The sequence below is a fragment of the Sparus aurata genome, chromosome 12 (assembly GCF_900880675.1).
Source record: "Sparus aurata chromosome 12, fSpaAur1.1, whole genome shotgun sequence".
Lineage (NCBI taxonomy): Eukaryota > Metazoa > Chordata > Actinopteri > Spariformes > Sparidae > Sparus > Sparus aurata.
In genome coordinates this window covers 15,400,562-15,419,694 of record NC_044198.1, presented here as the reverse complement: position 1 = coordinate 15,419,694, position 19,133 = coordinate 15,400,562, and the positions used below count along the sequence as shown (strand labels likewise).

Sequence of the window (19,133 nt, the reverse complement as noted above, 5' to 3'; positions counted from 1 at the left end):
GTGTCTCCTGAAGACTGTATCATGACCGGCAGTGATGAAACATCTCAGCCTCCCATATCACATTAAGTGTTATTTTTTCATAAAGTTTGTGCTTAAGTTTTCATTTTGTTATACACTGTTCAGAGAAAAAGCTTGTGTTTGTCACTGGTGATGTGAAACATACTGTGTGTGTGTGTGTCGGAGGACAGTGAATCATAAGACCGGGTCCTCGATCAAACCAGCCTGACAGGGAGTCATTGTTTGGTCAGCTGCTGCCCACTGGTCCCATTCATGAAAACGCAGCATCAGTAGCGCTGTTGGCTTTTTTTTTTCTGAGGATCATCCAACAAAGACTGGATCCACTTTTATTTAATTTTATTGAACTGTATTCTTTCATCTCCCACAGTGTTTAATGAAAAACAACCACTATTTATGGATGTATGCAAAATTGCTTTATTTCCATTTTTTCCTTTTTCATACATTTGTCGTGTAATAAATAGACATGAGAAACAGGCTGATGCTTCAATCCTCTTCCCATGCCGATTCTGCACCTTTTTGTTTTTTTCTCCACACCGCAAACAACTTTTTTTTCATAGAATTTACAACAGAAAATAAAAAAAACCAAAGCTTGACACAAGCTGAATTTCCTGCTACCAGCTCATCGCTCGCCTCCTATGTCACATAGATTTCTGAGCTGTGTTTGTGTAGCAAATCCCAGGGAACAAAAATATATATATATATGTATATATATATATTTATATAGTTATTCACAGTTACAGTATGTACATATTTCTAGGATTACAAAGCAAAATGGGCAGAAAATGAAGACGTTTCTACAAGAAACAATCTTTCAAAAAGGGAGGTGGAGACTTTTCCTGTACACAGTGGACCTTTTTTCTTTAAATAAACAACCTTTTAAACCCTCAGATTCCTTTTACAGATCCCTGAAAATATTTTAAATACTCAGTCTTCTGTTAAAAAAAAGATAGAGATGCATCTTAAAAGTGTTACCCCCTGTGAAGATAAAAAAAAAAAAGCTTTAGATCTTCTGTACACGTAATCATATACAATATAAACATCACTGGTGAAAAAAAAAGGAAAAAGAAAGAAAATCTTCATGATCAATCCAACTGAATGAAAAGCAAATGACTGACTTGGTCTTGAAGGGGCAACTGATTGGCTGAGAGAGAAGCGGAAGTGCAAGCCTCGAGTGCATTCATTGTTTTTTGTTTTTTTTTATCGTTTATACGTTAATAAAGAAAAGGACGACCCTCTCGGAGGTCGTAGGAACACTTTTGTCTGAACACTGGTCGAGTCATAACCCGCAGCAGCTGAAGACGAATCTAAACGTGAGACAGTCACCCCGGGCACAGGTTTAAGAAAGCCAACTGAACAACCCACAGCGGTGAGAGAAAATAGGCAGCAGTTCTTTGCACATGCTTCAGGTGACGGATGTTTCCATGTTTCCGTCCGTCACCTGGTTAATAAACAGTTACACATTCATATGGCACTTAAAAATGAGAAGCAATTATTTTCTTCCGAAGCTGAAAACTTAGTTTGACAAGTATTTCTTCAAACGCTGCCCGGTGGATGTCTTCAGGAACTGATTTTAGGGTTGTTTGTCTTGCTCTTCATGATTGGTCGGCATTGTGCGCTGCGGCCAACAGGAGGCAGTGCACTCACATTCACATACACTCAGATATGTTGACACCTTCTCTCATTCTCTCTCACACACACACACACACACACACACACACACACACACACACACACACACACAAATATAGTGTCTTTGAAGAAACAAGAAGCAAGGGGCTTTTCTACCTAAACAAAACTGGAAAACACTGGAATATCAGTAATACAAATTTTGCACGTCGTCTTTAACTTTTTTGCATAAACTAATAGGAAGCAGCATGATCAGTCATTGGCTGGTGAACGCAAGGTGTGATATCCAAATTTTTCCAGATTTCTTTTTGTGGCAGGATTTAATCAGTTTTTGTTGCTTCTGTTTTAAACAGTTTGATTCATTTTCCCAAGAGTGCAGAGGAGGTAGGAGCGAGAAAAGCAGGGTTGCAGTGCGTGGCGGGGATGTGACACGCCGCCGCCGCCATCTGGCCTGCTGCTGCTGGGTGGAAACGTCGTCGTCCGCCACCTGCTCTGGTGCCGACCATGTCTCCCCCCCCCGCCCACGGGGAGGCGTTTTCCTGGTGGGCTTGTGCATCTCAACAGCATTAGTAAGCAGCTGAACATGTGAGTCTGTGTTGTTTTGTTTGTACCACGTGTGGTGTAAAGCTTATGAGACTAATGAGAAGTGTAAAACTGTACAAAAAAACAGAACTGGACATGGAGGGAACCATGCTGAAATACTGTCCGACGTTGAGAGGAGGGGAGGGGAGGAAATGCTGCATGAGCAAGTCAAGTGTTTAGTAAATTCTGGGTCACTGGCAGACATAAAAAACTACGCGTTTTTCATTTCAAGAGCACCATAAATCGTAAACAATCTAGAGTTAATTATGTGAAGAGCGCCGTTCAGGACGCAGGCTTCTTCTCACAAAGAAAACCTTCCCTCTTCACTTCTTCCTTGTCCAGGATCTTGACATGTGCGTGTCCGGGGGAAACTTGAAGTTTGAGGACAGCACTTTTACACCCCGGAAGAGGACTGACCTCAAATGGACGTTAATTGAGTGTTCCCCGACAGTTCTCCGCCCCACACAAACAGGGGATCTTCTCGTCCTCGATGGGGAACTTGTAGTCGTACGTGATCTCCTCGTTGACGTTGATGGGCTGTCTGGAGTAGATCACGATCTTCTTCTGAGACTCCACTGTGATGACCTTCGCATAACAGTTAGGCTGAAAGAGAAGACGGACAGGATTAGTTTGCTTCAAAGCTTGTGTTCCTGTCTCATACACAAAAAGGAGCAGCGTGTAGCTGGTTGTCTTACATTGCAGCTGTGGTTGATGAATCGGGCGAAGTTGCCACACTTGGTAGCATCTATGATGGTGTCGTGGTCAACCCGGAACATGTAGCTGCTACCGATGCCCTCCTCCTCGTAGCGCTTCTCCCGCATGTCCGCAATCACCTGAAGGAGGAAGATGATCACTTGTTAGAGGTTTGACAAAAAGCACAGTATTTTATTTTTGTGGCTGCAGGTCACAACTGTTGTTTTCCTTATGGTTAAACAACCACCAATTCAGAGGAATATCTACTTGATGTGACTCAGGCAGAAACGTTGACAGACAAGGTAATGTTTAGAGTTCACTAAATAATTGCCTGTGTTCTTGGTTATGATGCTTTGGTAAAGTAGTTCTGACCCTTGAACCCTGTTAAATCAGAAAATTTGATGACCTCCTTTCAACCAGAGTCAAACTTCAGTTTAGGGCTGCATCAACAGATGATTTTCATGCTGAATCATTTACTATACCGAATGTCAAGGAAAATTCTCTTCAACTGGAGTGGAATGTAAAATATGTGGTTATATTTTTGGCTAATGAGAAACTTTGAGAGTCAGGTGAACGCACGTTTAAGTGTTATCATTGTTTACAAGTTCACTTAAACCTGCTTCAAATGAACCAGTCAGCTGCCTCTCACCTGTCTGATGTTCTGCCCCACATACTCGATCACCATTTCATCAGCAGCAATGGGCTCCTGAGCGAACAGACCCCAGTCGTGGATGTGTGACTTGCAGAATCTGATCTTTTTCTTACGGAACTGAAAAGAGAAAATGAGAGCAAAACTATAAGTTTCAGAAAAGCTGATATTCAGATGAAAAAAAAACAAAAAAACCCAGAAAAAAACTGCCCACTGGAGCAAAGTTCTGTCAGACTGTGTTTACCTTCAGCTGGTTGAACTTCAGCAGGTCACTATCACACGCGAACGAGGACAGCAAGCGCCGCTGCTCCGACCGCCGCTCCGAGCCAGCTCTGGTGGAGGCGTGGACCTGCGCAGGAATACTCATACCCTGCAGGGTGAGGACGGAGTTAGATGTGTTCAAAAGCAGCAAGTCAATCACCACAATCTGTTCGCCGCAGCTTACCTGTGTGTCGACCGGAGGCTCCTCATACTGCAGCTTTGTGCTCTCGAGGTACTTGATCTTGTCCTTCTTGTCGATCTTGTAGTATCCCTCGCTTCGTGCGCAGCCGGTCATGTGATCCCTCATGCCATCATCTCTTCTCTTTTTCTTCACTCCAGGGATGTTGGTAGGTGCAGGGGAGTCAAGGAAGAAACCAAAAAAGGACCACAGCTTGGACAGCAAAACACTTAAGAAGCAGTTCCTCAGTTTCACCACCAGAGGGGGCTGCTATTTGATACACAGTCCAAAATAACACGTTTTTAAGTGTTATTTCACTGCACAGATCTCCTAAAATTAATTGCAGTTTGTTTTAAAAAGTGACATACACATAAAGATTCATATTACTGATAACATTTGGTGTAAAACAGGTGATGTCAAGCCGTAAAGGATATAAGGATGGTTGACCCAGAGCGTGTCATTCAGCCAGTCGTTGCCGTTATCCTGCTGGAGCATCTTGTCATAGGTGATCTGCAGGAGCCTCACGTCCTCCTCGTCTATACCATCATTCCAGATGTCGTACAGGATGGTCATCTCTTCAAACTCTGTGCGTGGGTTGAAGTACGGCCGAGGCGGCGAGGTGACTGGAGACAGGCTGCCCAGCAGCAGCTCCTCCCAGCCTCGCCGCGGCCGCCGAGCAGGCTTCACTGTCACCGGTGCCTCTTCTTCGTAAGACAGGAAGCCGTCTTCTGCGGGCAAGACTGTCTGAGGCTCCACCTCTCCTTCCCTGAAGTCCAAGCTCGGGTGGTCAGGGGACTTGGTGGATATCCGTTGCACAGGTAGGTTGTCGTGAGGCAGAGGGGTGGACTCGGATGAGAGCTCCAAAGTCTCCTCAGCTGCGGAGACAGCTGGTGTCTTTTTGCCTTTGGGTCGTCCAGCTTTCTTCTTTGACTGGGCGGTATCTGATGGCATAGGGACATCTACAGTGAGACCAGCAGGCAGATCTTCAGGGACATTGGCTGAATGTTCTGCTCCAGCTGATAAGGTCTGGTTAGGAAGGGCGCTGATGGGAGGCTCTTTAAAAACTGGTCTATCGTCCAGGCTCTCAGAGGAGATTTTCCTATTAAGAGTCAGAGCTGAGGGGTCAGGGAAGACAGGAGTGAAGGTTAAGTCTCTTCCTGGAGTACGGGGAACTCCAGCGCTAAGGACGGGGGACTGTGCAGGGTACGAGAAGGGGCTACCGGGAATGTGAGGGGAGCTAAGCAACAGGCTGCTGCCCGTCAGCGGGGCGTCGCTGCCAGGTGTGATGGGTACCGTGTCCGTGCTCTGGGACTTGCCCAGACTTCGTGCACGCTCCATCAGGTCCCTGCCAGGTGTGCGGGGGATGTCCTCATCTGTTGGGAGCCTGGGCCGCTGAGGGAGGTCAGGTAGGGGACCGAGGGGTGGGTGGAGGAGGGAGCGGCCTTCTAGTGCCGGGTGAGGAGGGAGAGGGAGGTGCATAAAAGAAGCAGAGGCAGATTTGGGGACGGGTGTGTTTGCCTCTAAGTGGGATGGGGGTAGTCGACCGGGGGTGCATGGTACTTCCTCAGGCTCTGTTTTACCTTTGGCTTTAGTCTCCTGGTCACTGTCGGGCAGGGTGCCTGTGGGGGTGGGTGGCCGAAGGTTCGCTACACGCTCCTGAGGTTCAGACTTCACAACAGGAATGTTGCGGTCTATGCTGACATCCGACTCTTTCACTACAAGACAAGAAAAGACAGACATTAATTTCTTCTAAAACTGAAAATACTTAAAGAAATAAAACACTTCATATGTTTTGGTGAAGACATTCACCTGGGATCCCTTTAGGAGACGGTGGCTTCATGTCCTCCATCATCTCCTCCTCAGGACTAGGAGGTCGGCGTTTGGACTTGCTGCTCAGCTCCGCCCTGCTCTTCTGCTCCTCCTTATCCTCCGAGACTGTTCCCACAGGAGGGCTTTGTGCTTTAGACTCTGCCTCCTCCTCCTCTTCATCAGAAGTGGAACTTGTAGAGGATGAGGAGGACGAGGAGGTCCTTGCCTCTTTGTCCGCATCCTCCGCATCCTTTGCCATGACCCGCTCTTCTTCCTCATCTTCCTCCTCTTCCGAGCTTAACTCGTACTCAGAGGAGTCATCGCTTTCTCCAGAGGAGTCGGAGCTGGCCTTGGAGGAAGATGAAGTCTCAGCTTCTGCAAGAAACAAGGTGAAGAGATGATGCATCACAGGGAACAAACGGACAAAAAACAACCCGATGTTGTTGTTTGATATTTAAAGTACCGTCATCGGACGAATCTGAGGAAGCGCTCTCACTGGATGAGTCTTCATCATCACCCTCCTCATCACTTTCCTAAGAGATGATCAGAAATCATAAAAGTTTATCAAAAATGCACAATGCAAGATGATCCAACAGATTCACAATCAAAGGTAACTGTGGAGAGCGTACTTTGCCCGACAACAGCCTATCTGTAGCCTCGGTTTCATTAGGCTCCTCCTCCCGTTCTGACAATGACTCCTCTTCCTTCCCTGAGGTGTCCACCTCTTCCTCCCCCTCGCTGTCCAGTTCAAGTGGTCGCGAGTGCCGTCGCTTTGCTAAAGACCCATCGGCGTCCATTTTGGAATCGTCCGAAGGGAGCTCAGCTGGGTCTCTGTCCCGGTCTGACAGAAATAAACAACAAGACCAATGAGCCATTGGCAGGAAGAAAACAGAGATCTGAGAGTGTAAACGTTCCCACGTCGAAGAGAATTTGATTTGCCGTGTTGGTAGTTACCTTCATCCTCCAGCTCATCATCAACTGGAGTTGAAGGCCGGGCTCGTTTGTTGTCCCCTGCTGATGTGGCCTCAGGTGGATCCTTCCTTTTCACCTGAACACAACAAGTGATCATTAAACATCAACCAGCAGTGCAACTTGATGATAAAGAAAACACTACTTGGATATTCTGACAAATTTCAAGGCTAACCTTGAAAGAGGGCAGGCGGATGGCTCCTCGCAAACCGATTCCCAGGCCCATCCCCTCGTAGCCAAGTCCCTCGCCTTTGTTCCAGTTCTCCAGCAGACTCGAACCCATCGTCTCTTTGGGTTTGGGCCTCTCTTCTTCCTTCCCCTCTGTACCCTTCACAGGAGTCAAAGACGCCTGGTAGGAAAGAAGAGGATTCTTATGGCACTATACTCGACTCGTCTGATCAACTGTCCAACACCCAAAAGGGTTTAATGCAACATGACAGCAAACAGAGAAAGGCAATAAAGCCTCTAATCTGAGAACTTGAAAACAGTAAATATTTGACATTTTAGGTTCAGAATTAAAATATGCAGTTATTGATTATTTTATTAATTTATCATATGTATTACTTTTGTTGTATCAACTAGGGCTACACAATATGGATATGCTGATTGCAATATGTCTCACAATTGAAAAACAATCTTATTTGCCTCACCATCATCATTTTCACTGAAAAAAATATTCAAGTCATGATAATGTGACATTTGTTGGGGTTTGTACCAAAGCATCAAGACCAAGATTTGCAGGCCAGGAAGTCATATATATTCAAATTAACTGTGAAGTGCTAACAACAACACAACCACAATCTGTGAGAAACTTCGTAAAAGGTTTCAAAACACCAACTTTTTTTAAATTCAAAAAACCTTACTAATAACGTTTAGTTCTTGTGATCAAAACCGATGCTTTGCATTTGTATACATTACCTATTTTTTAAAAATTTATTTTAGCGGGTTTTCTTACCCCTGTGACATCCGGGGGGGGGGGGGGGGACTCTAAAGACTGGCGAGGCAAATAAGAGCTCTTTATCAGGTAGTTGACGAATGTTACATTAAACAGGGATAAACAAGAGTTCTGTGCTTGCATTGTTCAGTTGAAATGATCAATGTCAAGTATTTTAAATGGATGCAAAGGCTGATGATTTGCAGTCATGCATACCTAAACTTCAGTGTTGGGAAAATCATTTAAAAATAGATCACAGAATGTAATATTGTTGTGGATGAAGGTACTGATGTGTTCAACTAAAGGTGCATCGGAAGTTCTTTTAAAAACTTTTAAAAAACATTCTGCAAAAAGCATTATGTTTTGAACAAACTACTTCCTAGTGATCATTGGTGCTTGATGTCACTGCAATTCATATTTGACTGTTTACAATTAAATCTTATAATATGGACTGTTTTGGACACACACAGTGCTGTGTTTTGCTTCTGTAAGCAACACCGTATTTGTATCTTGGAAGCTGAGAGGATGAAACATACCTTTGCTGAGCGCTCCTTCTTATCCCACCAGTCGTCGAATGCTCTAAAGGCCACCACCTCCACCATTTTGCGGTTGAGGTCCCTCTTCATGATGGCCTTCAGTTCTTTGACGATGACCAGCAGCACGCCGTCGACGGTGGCCTTGTGGGGATCCTCTTTTTTACCCTCGTATCCAGGAGGAGGAACGGTAGGGTTGAACTTTGGTATACTGGGAAGCTGCCACTGTTGTCCGGGTGCTCCCGCGCTGCCGGCAGGTGTCGCACCCATCGCCAGAGGTGCGTAGTGTCCTGCGAAAGATGCACCACTGTCCATAAAATGTGGATAAGGATAGGGCCCCCTCGTCTGAGCCATGCGACTCAACATCTGCTGCTGCATCTGGAAGGACATGGGCACGGTGCTCCACTGTTCCCACCGCAAGCAGTTCATCAGCTCCATCTGCATCAGTGGCACCATGCTGTGAGTGTAGGGGCCCATGTGTGCCAGCAAGTGGTGAGGCACTCCAGGATGAGCTGCCAGGTGAGCAGGATGTCCCGGGACGGCAGAGTGGGGGGCCAGGTGGGGAAGTGGGATGGAGTAGCCGGCCTGGTGCGTGAGAGGGGGGAAGCCGGGAGGAGGGATGGTGATGGTCTGCATCGGGGACACTGCAGAGTTTATGACAATGCCCTTTCCACACTCGCCACCGGTGATTGGAGTACCTGGCATCTCATCGTCAGAGATTTCCATGTCCTCTCCTGATGACTGTTGAACCTGTGTGACACAGGGACAGCCTGTCAGGACTATGCAAGGTTGACACGTATTTCACAGGTTACACAAGTACAGCAGTGACTCGATGCAGTTGAGCAAACACCATCTACTTCTGAAGAGAGGGTTCCAGCTTTTTAAGAGTTACATTCAAGCAATTTCAAGGTGCCTCAACAAAGTAGTCCAGATTTCATCACATCCAACTGTATGTTTTGATCACAATTATTTGATGTCCGCTAATTTTGACAACACAATAAAACAGTGTGATGAGAGTGACTGACAGAAAAGATGAGATTATGTTATAAATAAAATTTTTCTCAATTTTGTTTATTTGCCAATCATTTCACGATGCATTGTCTAGTCTATGAAATGGCAATAAATGATCAAAAAAATGCTCTAAGCAATTCCCCCATAATCCAGAGCGACTTCTTCAAAATGTTTCTTTTGTCCATGCAACAGGTCAAACTCCTAATGCTCTTCATTTACTGTCATAAATGACTAATCAAAGCAGCAAATCCTTACATTTAAGAAGCTTGAACAAGCACTTGTTTTTTGTGATTTAAATAATAAATCAATTATCCAAATAGTTGACAAATAAAATTTTCGATCCATTGATCAATAAATCTACTAATTGGTGCAACTCTATTTATGCATAGTGCTAACCTGAAAACAACAGTTAAAATTAAGCACTTTTGCACAAACGCCATGAAGACCTTGAGATGAAGTCAAAAAGTTCAAGAAAAAGCAAGTAAGTGGACCTAGAGTGAAACTGTTTTATCCATCTGAACCTTATGGATATGATTTGACATTTTGTCCAATACATGACTATTAGTAACAATAGCAAAACAATTATGGTTTTTTTTATATCTTACTTTGAGAAAAACAAACATATGTCAACTCATACATTATTTATCTGACCAAAAGAAGGGGAAGTTCTCAAGTGTTTAAAAAGCAGCAATGCAAGAACTTTGCCTGGCAGACTGTCACAACTTTGAAATCAGGACATCTGATCAAAGAATAATTCAACATGATTATGAATCCGACCAAGCTACCGTACTCTGTGCTGTATGATGGACATAGTTTGATCAATACCAGACAGTTCTGGGGTTATTCAAAATATAAGCAACAAATGATTTAAGGGCTGATCTGAGTTCAAAGTTTATATTAGCTCTAGCACAGTCACAACTGACCCATGTCATTGGTCAGCATGTTCCCAAACAGAGACATTTGGTCAAGACAGCAGACTATTTATTCCTAAAACCACAGTGGATAATAGCTCTGAACTCTCTCTCCTGCTCCCTGTCATTATAAGAGGATCTCTGTTACAACCACTGCAGAAATGAAACTAAGTAAACTCAGCATGGGAGTGGCATTGTTACCCAAATGACCTGTTTTGCACCGCTTGCTTTGTGATAACTTGAAATGTGAGACAGAAGACGCTGTGGCCAATCCTGACTATCAGGCTCAGCACAACCAGGAAGTGGCGGTGCTGAATGGGGCCAACAGCCAAACTGTGTTTCCCTCCGAGTGAGCGTGCGGTGAGTGTTAGAAAGAGGAAACACAAGAGCATTTGATTCCCCAACAGCGGAACGGCTCTTATTTCTCCTTTCAAAGCACAAAGTGTAGAAATACAACAACACAGGCCAGATGGTGTTACTGTGACTTCAAACGACTTCGTATGAATGCGAGGGGATTTGTGAAGCTGCAAGTAATTCAACTTATTTCATTCATTACGTATTTCAACTGCAGACACGGAATTTTGTATCTTTCATACACATTTACAGACACTGTTGTGCTTACAAATGCACTTGTTTTCCTTGGACAAATAATACTTTGGAGTTTAAATAGGCACTATGTAGTTTTGAAGAAGTTCAAACTCCAAATTTTAATATTTACAATATAAATGAGTTAATAATACAAACTCAGATATAGGTATGTTGTTCATAAGTGAATACACAAGCTGTTCTCAAGAGGTAGCACACTGTTTGAAGCTACCAAGGTGGCAGGGTCCGCCAAATATAAACAAAGTAAAACAGTATGAAACTGTGTTATCCTTTAGGGACAGTTTGTTTATTCAGTCATGAAAATGAAGAGAGTATGTTTACATGCATGCAAACAATCAGTCTGCGAAGATCTTTCTCTTTTGATTAAAATGTATTTCCCTAACACTACATGGTGCTCCTTCAATATCATATTTGTTTTTTGCACAAAATGGTAAACTGAAACAGTAAACATCTATTTTCCTCGTGCCTTCATATGTGGATTGTTCTGATACCGGAACTTCCTTTCAAGGCACAGTGAAACAAAAAGGGAAAGTTTTACTACTACCACCTTTCACTGAAACTAGACCTTGCTGCCTGTGTCCTCCATCTAACCGTCATTCACAGGTGCGAGTAAAGATCGGCGCCGTGCAACTTATCAACTCATCTATCTATCAAAACAAGCTTGTTTTAGCGACATTTAGTCAGGGTGCCCTTTTCTTGTAAACAGGCGGTTATGCTCATGCAAACTTGAGAGAAAGAGTTTGTGTCTTACCGTGTCCATTTTATCAGTGGGAGTGTGGCCTCGAAAGTGTCCATCCTTGAGGTCACTGTTGCTCATCTTCTCCTGGACAGGAGAGCTGATTCTCCTGAGCAGGGAGGCAGTTCCAGGAATCGGCTCTTCATCTTCTGAGTCTGGCAGTGGGGTTGGACTGATGTCCTCCAAGCCTGTGCTAGTGGGACGGGAGTTCTGCTGGCCGCCTTGGGAGCCGCTTGTGTAAGGGGGGATCGGGGATAGCTGAGAGGAAGAGGAGGAGATTGGACTCCCCTCCATTCGCACCTCAGTGTCCGAGTCTCGCTCCTCCAGGAAGGGCAGCAATTTTGTCCTTTTCTCCTTCAGGAGCATCTCGATGCGAGAATCCAGGCTATTGCGCTCCGGATCCAGCGCAGGGGAGCCAGGTGAGGGGCAGTGCTCTGGCGTTTGTGGAGGAGGGGTTGTCGGATGGGGCAAAGGCTCCGGCGGGGGCTCTGGGATCGGAGGAGTTTCAGGTCGATCCTTCACAGGTAAAAAGTCACTATCAGCTGCCACAGGCGGCTGTGGCGGCCGGAGGTACTCACCCTCCCTTTGGGTGGGGTGATGGAAAGCGGGCTCCGATGGTGGGAATGCAGGGGGTAAAGGAGCCTGGTAGGGTGAGAAGGCGGACTTGAAGTTGGGTGTTGCAGGAGGAGGCGCTGTGTAGGTGAAAGTGGGGGTGGAAGGTGGAGGTTCAGGTGGGGTGAGCTGTTTGAAGGGAGCTTGCTCGGACGTCGTGCCTCGGTACATGTTGCTGCGGTACTGAGGCCTCTCTGGTCTGCGGTTGTACGCGTCCTGGAACTTACTTTCATGTCTCCGAGATTTGTAACTTCCAGAGCTCTCGGGCCGGCCAGACTGGTACGCAGGTGTGGACTGCCGACTGGAGAAATTTGAGTCTTGAGAGAAGGGTGTACCAGTCTGGCGTGGGGTATGAGGGGTTCCCTGAGACTGGGGCGTGTCCTGCCTTAGGCTGGAGTAGCCTGTCTCCAGGGACAGAGGAGTGGTCGAGCTGCTGGGTGGTAATGCTCCTCCAACAGCGGACACGCTGCTCTCCGACAACCTGCGGATCGGCTCGCAGGCCTTAGAGGAGAGAAACAGGGTAGAGATGAATCAAGGTGTCACAGTAATAAAACCTCTGACAGTGGAAAAGGTATATAAAGACCCCTGACAATAGGCACTGAAGACTTCAGGTTGTAACTTCAGTGCAATCAAGAGTAAAATGTTGCGATTAATGACTAATTTCACTGTGTACACCTGTGAGGAGCAATAAATGGATAAGAGGATCTTGACACAATGCCCAGGCCAAAGTGCATGTTTCACTGGCTTTGTGATTTCACTCCACAGGCGAGGGTCTGGATAACATTTCCTCCACTCTACTCCACCACCTGCTGCACTGATAAAACGGATTACAGATAAGGACGTCACCTCAGACTGGCAAGTTAGTTTTTTTTTCTACGATTCAGTAAACACATCTACACACCAGAATGCAACTGCTCCCCAGGCTGACCTTACAAAACCCGGCAGAAGCTGTTCTTAATCATACTATTATCTAACTCCCACTGCCACAGTTAAGGGAGTGATTTCACATACAACAACAACCAAGCCAATGAGTTATTTGACATGATGTTGGAGGAGGTTCTTTTTCTCACCAGTAAGGCTTCTGCCAGGCTTCGAGGGGAAACTTCTCTGGCCTCCTCTCCACCGACAGGCAGAGTCTTCGGAGTGTAGCTGCCGTTCATCAGGAGCTGGAAGTACCTGAGGCGATTCTCACCTGCAGAATGGGAAACATGTGTGGGTCTCATGCAGAGTCTGTACAACTTTATGCAAGCGAAATTGTATTAAAGCCAACCTGACATTCAACAACAATCTCAAAATAAACGTGTGTAGTTTCCTTTCTGAGAACAACCTTATAGATATGGGTGATATGGTAAAAAAAAAAAAAGTAGTTTGTGATTATTGCGACAGACGCATTTGCGATGTGATTCATGACTGATGGGACTGATCAATTCTGCATCAGAATTTTCATTTCCACTTAATTATAAACTATTATAAATCATGATTATGTGAGCATTTGTGTGTAGAATAAGATTGTGCAGGTCAAGGCCTTTCTGTTGCACTACAGTACTTCAATATAATGCTGCTTTGTTACACATTTTACCTTTATCATAAAAAAAAAGAAAAAAGCAGCTTCCATGATCTGGACATAGCCCTTTTGGTTATATTTCAATTCATTTTGCAGCCCTACGCACTTCTGAATTATTTTGAAAACAGCCAAACTGATATTTTTTATTGTTTAAGCCTGAATATATATATATATATATATATATATAATAACTGTAAACTGTAGAACTCAATCAAGTTCTGTAGTAATAACATGGCTAAAAAACAAACATATCCTATACAAAAGGCAACACTCACAAACAACAATTTAAAGAGAACAGCTGCACATGTTGTAACATGTTGTAATTAAAACCGTATATAAATGAGCACACATGCACAACTGTTTCCAGTAAAGCTGAAGCTGCATCAGTCGAAAAACACAGCAGTCTCACTTTTAAAAACTCACTAAAATGTGTGTTTTCGTTTAAATGTGACTCAACGCAGACAGATTGCTTTGTGTTTGTTTACAGGTCTGAAATTATGCACAGTGGGAGTACACAGCACCCTCAGCTCTGGGCCTGTGGGAGAAGCCTCATATTCAATGAAATTCAATTAATCCGCGTTACCAGGCAACGCACGTATATGTACACACGTGACGGCCCGTCCTACTAATGAATCAAAACAAGGCAACATGTCACGCCGGTTTTGTTTTGCTAAGCGGGAGAGCTCCGGCGGGCTCGATCGTGCACAAATGTAGGTTACACGTCGCCTCCTTGAATGGCTGAATCTCTGTTTACCTTTCGGGTCCAGCTCCACGTGGATGATGTTTCCCATAACAGACGTCTCGTGCAGCGACTGCACGGCCACTTTGGCGGCTTTCACCGTCTCAAAAACAACTTTGGCAATCCCCAGGTGCTTCTTATTCTTCGGATTGTACAGGATCTCCACCTCCTCGATGTCTCCGAATTTCTTGCACATGTCGGTAAGAAATCCTTCCCTGATGTTGTCGTTGAGCCGGGCAAATGTCACCTCCTTCGGAGGCACGGGGCCGATGTAACACTCATCGATCTGGAAGAAGAAGGAGAAGGGGTTAATGTCGGGGAGTGCTTTCGGGGTTAATGATCACCGTGTGGGGTCATCCCTGACAGCTGAGATTAAAAACAACAGTGCCGGATGAGTAACGACGGATATGCAAATCCAGTGTGCATGAGACTGAGGTTATTCTGGGTTCAGCAGCCCTCCGATGATCATGCTTTCACTCGACATCCCAAAGATGAATGAAGGGGGTGTGTCTGCAACTTTTGACAGCACCCCTTTCCCAAAGGAAAAAGCCTGCTTCGCGCTTTTCTTTCGCGGTAGATACCTTGAATTTCGGCACCGGCAGGTCCGTCTCTTTGTACTTAGTCCAGAGACGACCGATCCTCGGGTCCCGGACGATGTCCACTGGTGGCATCCCAGGATTCTGTAGGAGAGGAGGAGGAGGAGGGAGACACAACACTGTTATCCATCCCATTCACAACTTCACAAGGGGGAGAACTTGTTGCGAAGTAGTTCTACAGAAACCAGACGCGGTGTCACATTAAAATGAACACCTCCGACACGCTCTCCAAGATGCTGGAACATGCCCGTTGGCCGGCCCCGGCAAACACAGCCACATTGTAACCTATCATGGAGGTCGGCTACTCGGTTACTATTGTAGCCGCTCCTGCCGCGTCAAATGCGGTCTACTTACGGGCATGTTGAAAGTCTGTCCATCGTAGCGGTACAGTTTGTGCGATCCCTTCTTCAGCGCCGGGTCGATGATCAACTTGTAACTTCTCCAGTGGTGACTCCGCTTCTCCGCCGAGCCGCAGACGGGATGACTGTCCATGCCGTTCGCCAAACCTGAAACGACAGGCGAGCGACAAGGAGAGGAGAGCTATCGTGAGGCAAGGCTAAACACGGTCCCGTTACCAGCCCCCAACACTTTCCAACGGCCGAACGTTACAGATGCATGGCTCCGGTGGCAGGGGTAACCCGAGTGAGGGCAGAAAACGGGATCTAGCGTAATATATCCCAGTTACGGAAAACAAGCATTAGGAGGGCTGTGGAGAAAGAGGAAAAAAAGAACAAGCTTACTTGAACTCTGCTTTCTGCCATGGTCCTCGTTCAATCTGTTTCTCTCGCCTGGCTTGGACATGGTTCGTCCGATCGAGTGATTCTCCTTTAATTGATGAAAAGACGAAATCGCTTTCCTTTTCGCCGCTTACATTACATGATTTAGCTTGAAGAATACTGCCTCCTTTTCGGCGAGAGCCAACACATATTGTGTGCCTCTGGTCTGTAGCTTCTGTCTCTCCCACAATACACCGCTAGGCTCTCCCACCTCCGATGCTAGTCGCACTTTCGTCACAAACACTTTGCTATTTCGACCGCTCATTAAATTCTTTAACTGCCGTTTATAAAAAATAACATGTTTTGAACTACTTGTATAGCAACGTTCGTACGCATACGTGAGCTTATTACGAGCCTGGAAACAGCATTTTATCGCTGAACCGCCACATTATTTTGGGCGGAATCTGCCGGTTGCATTTACCTAAATGGCAAACACAAGATAGACACAGGGGGCAATATCTTCTCAACTGCCACTAAAGGCTAATAAAAAGGATTTGCTCGCAGGTGTTTTGTGTACAGACGTGGCGGTCGTTGAGAAATCCAAACACGTTTGGCCATATTTGAAATCGAAAAACAACAGAAGAGGAAAAAGGGGGGACTCCGCTGCCGTGGAGCTAGTTGCTGACTACTAATTTGAACAGAAGAATTGTTTTGTTTTTTTAAATACGAAACTCGGTTAGGAAAAAGTGGAATTTAACAGCCCAAGCTAACGGTTGTGACTATTGGAATGCGGCGGCTTGTTACGTCTCTCTCTCTCTCTCTCTGTCTCTCTCTCGTCAGTTTGATTAATCCAGACCAACAAACTAGTGCCGAACCACTGTGTGGATTGTCGCTTTTTTTTTTCTTTTTTTTTTAACAAGCAATTACAACTCCGGAGATTTCACGTTTAAATGATGTCTCGCGGTGTAGATCTCTTTATTTTTCGGTGAACTGCATGTTGTCGAACAAAACTGGATTTAGTTTGACATTGCCTGGTGTTTTGCAGTGCTCGGGCAATTGGCTGGTTAACAGCAGCAGCTCGGCGGGCCAATCAGAGCGCAGCAGCAGAGGAGCTGTCTGCTATTAGAAGCACGGCTCAGGAGTCCTTCAACAGAGAGCAGAGAGAGGGGGCCGAGCGCTCTCGGCAGCCATTTTCCTGAAACAGGACTCAATGGCCTATATGGGTTTCCTTTGTTCCAAAAGGGATCTTACACTTGATTTCCTCATCTCTCATGGACTATGATAAATCTATGATTCCTCCTTTTAAAGGATTGAGAAGAAGGAAGAGAATGTACTGGATGTAATACCCTGTGACATTTTGAGCCTTTTTTCCTCTGCCTGGAATCCATCTTTGTCTTAACTAGGTCATGGCACACCCATATAATAGCATTTATGTTTCTTAAGTGAAAAGTAAACCAAATGTTGTGAATAAACAGGGTTATGGTTTTGGAGATGTTGAGTTAGAGACAAGAAAAATGTCCACAGTTAAAGTGACAATGTGTGGTGGCTGGTTGTTTGGGCCATTGCACTTATGGCCTTGTAGGATATGAGTAGCAATGAGTAAGTTAAAATCTTTTATAATACTTTTTAAAAAGTTGTTCTTAATGCAGTAATGTAAATTTGTGAGGCATGCAGTAACTGTTATTAAAAGTATTTTCTGTCAATTTATCTACTGATCATTAATGTGATAGTCATTTTTTTATTTTTACATGTGTAATAGCCAGCTTTTATTCAATATGTTCACTGGCATGCTGACATGAATATACAGCCTAAATTTTGAGGTTACAAACACTGTTTATTAATGATAGAAAGCAGGCCATGGAGTAACTAATGGCTTTTAAGAAAGTCGTTTATTGTGCTGCTTGCAATTCTGACTGTTGATTGATAACTCACTTGCTTTTGATTAATGACTTTTAAACACTTTCCTCTCACAACAGCAACGGTTAACACCCCGATGGCGTGTGTTGCACCCTGCCTGCAAACTGTGGAGACAACTTCATGCACGACTAGGTTTGTGCTGTCCACTTGCCATTAAGAATCAAACGCGTCCAAAGTGTAAACGCAGGCTTGACCTTGCTTCAAGGGTAGTTTTCTTTCTTTCTTTTTTTCAGTTTCGAAAGGAGCACAGTCAGGTTGTCGTTTGTACAGTTTTTCAACAACGATTTTTTTTTTTTTTTTTTTTTTTTTTTTAAAGATAGATCAGAGGAAACAGATGGAGGGAAAACTCTTAGGGTGAAAATATTTACCTCAGCACTTTGGTGAAATGCAGTGAACAGGCCTAAACGCAGGGGCAGGAGGAACGTTTTCAGCTCCATCTTCGGATCCTCTAATAATGGCATAAATAAGGGGTGGGAAAGCGTCTCCTGCAAAGGAAGGAATCCATTAGCACGACACATCTAGAGCTCTTTTGAAAAACTTTTTTTTTGATCAGTGGTAGGGGCTTTGCCTCTCAGCCAGCGAATATGCATCTCCAAGCATCATCTGTGTGGGCAATATGCAAACCATCTCCTCTCTCTCTCTCTCCTTGAAGACAGGATTGCAGTCAAGTATAACCTCTTCTATTTCGACATTTTCTATCTGAGCTACAGCATTATAAAAACCACACAAGGAAATGTTGTTTTTGAAAGGTAATGGATTTTTGAGCTATTTTTCTCTAAATTTGCCAGTTTATGTTTTTACATGCAAGTAGTTTATTTCTAGAGGACAGACAACACGAACAGTACTTGTTGTTAAATGACGTTACCAGCAAAACTGTATTGACTTAAATGTAACTGTGTAACCCATATATTTTTCTTTTTGGATTGATAGTTGCAAACTTACATTTAGTATTCAAAAACATGTAATCCAAGTCTTAAACGAGCACATGAGTCTTTTGGGGAGGAAATCTTGTATATTTCACTGCTTCCCTTTGTCCAAAGAGACCTTATTATTGGTACTGTGTAGGCTACACTTGCTCAATTGGTTTTTCCTCTGCTGTTCTCCTGTCTCAAAATGGCTTCTTTACAGACAAAGGAGAGCACTGTGCTGTAAAATGTTGCTGCGCCATAACTGGGTGAGGTTCGCTCGGGGAGGAGGAGGGGGAGGGGGGGTTGAGGCTTTTCACGAGGACGCTTCGCGGTGATTCAACAGGAAGTCTTAACATCGAGCGACACGGGGGTGATTTCTTCGTTGTCTTTTCTTTTTTTTTTTTTTTGTACGAATGGGCTCAAGGAAAAAGAAGCAGATACGAAGAGAAATAGTCGAGAGTGCGTGTAAAAGGAAGGAAACGCTAATAAGGCTGCGCATTCAGGACAGGCAATCGGTTGCCGGGGCTGACTCGCCCCCCCTGGCAACGGCAGTAATCCGAGAGCC

At 44.8% G+C, this 19,133-nt stretch overlaps 1 protein-coding gene and 1 long non-coding RNA gene across 3 annotated transcripts; one reads left to right on the top strand and one right to left on the bottom strand.

Moving 5' to 3' along the window:
* Positions 1-408: 408 nt before the first annotated feature.
* On the bottom strand, positions 409-18,813 carry setd1ba (SET domain containing 1B, histone lysine methyltransferase a). 2 transcript variants are annotated; one of them, XM_030434974.1, is made up of 19 exons: positions 18,603-18,813; positions 15,768-18,145; positions 15,382-15,533; positions 15,013-15,111; positions 14,447-14,717; positions 13,199-13,320; positions 11,532-12,629; positions 8,256-9,002; positions 6,961-7,134; positions 6,771-6,864; positions 6,446-6,657; positions 6,280-6,349; positions 5,817-6,191; positions 4,442-5,722; positions 4,014-4,180; positions 3,813-3,938; positions 3,569-3,688; positions 2,922-3,059; positions 409-2,829 (listed from the first exon to the last, which is right to left on the bottom strand). In XM_030434974.1, exons 2-19 carry the CDS (start codon positions 15,826-15,828, stop codon positions 2,656-2,658), a joined length of 5,481 nt encoding a protein of 1,826 aa, XP_030290834.1. In that variant the 5' UTR covers positions 15,829-18,145; positions 18,603-18,813; the 3' UTR covers positions 409-2,655. The 2 variants fall into 2 exon arrangements, with proteins under 2 accessions (XP_030290834.1, XP_030290835.1); XM_030434975.1 differs by lacking the exon at positions 18,603-18,813 and having other exon boundaries at positions 4,442-4,948; positions 5,588-5,722; positions 15,768-16,099.
* LOC115592359 (uncharacterized) lies at positions 10,552-13,415 on the top strand. Its single transcript, XR_003986125.1, has 2 exons — positions 10,552-10,704; positions 12,894-13,415. It is a non-coding gene; the product is annotated as an uncharacterized LOC115592359 (long non-coding RNA).
* Positions 18,814-19,133: the final 320 nt, after the last annotated feature.

What these genes read in the sequence shown, in the direction of transcription:
- setd1ba (XM_030434974.1), bottom strand. Translation starts at nt 15,828, where the DNA reads ATGTCCAAGCCAGGCGAGAGAAACAGATTGAACGAGGACCATGGCAGA. An exon ending in GCCTGGCAGAAGCCTTACTG is followed by an intron (nt 12,630 to 13,198) that starts GTGAGAAAAAGA and finishes CTCTCCTCTAAG; the next exon opens with GCCTGCGAGCCGATCCGCAG. An exon ending in CTCAGATTCGTCCGATGACG is followed by an intron (nt 6,192 to 6,279) that starts GTACTTTAAATA and finishes TGTTTCTTGCAG; the next exon opens with AAGCTGAGACTTCATCTTCC.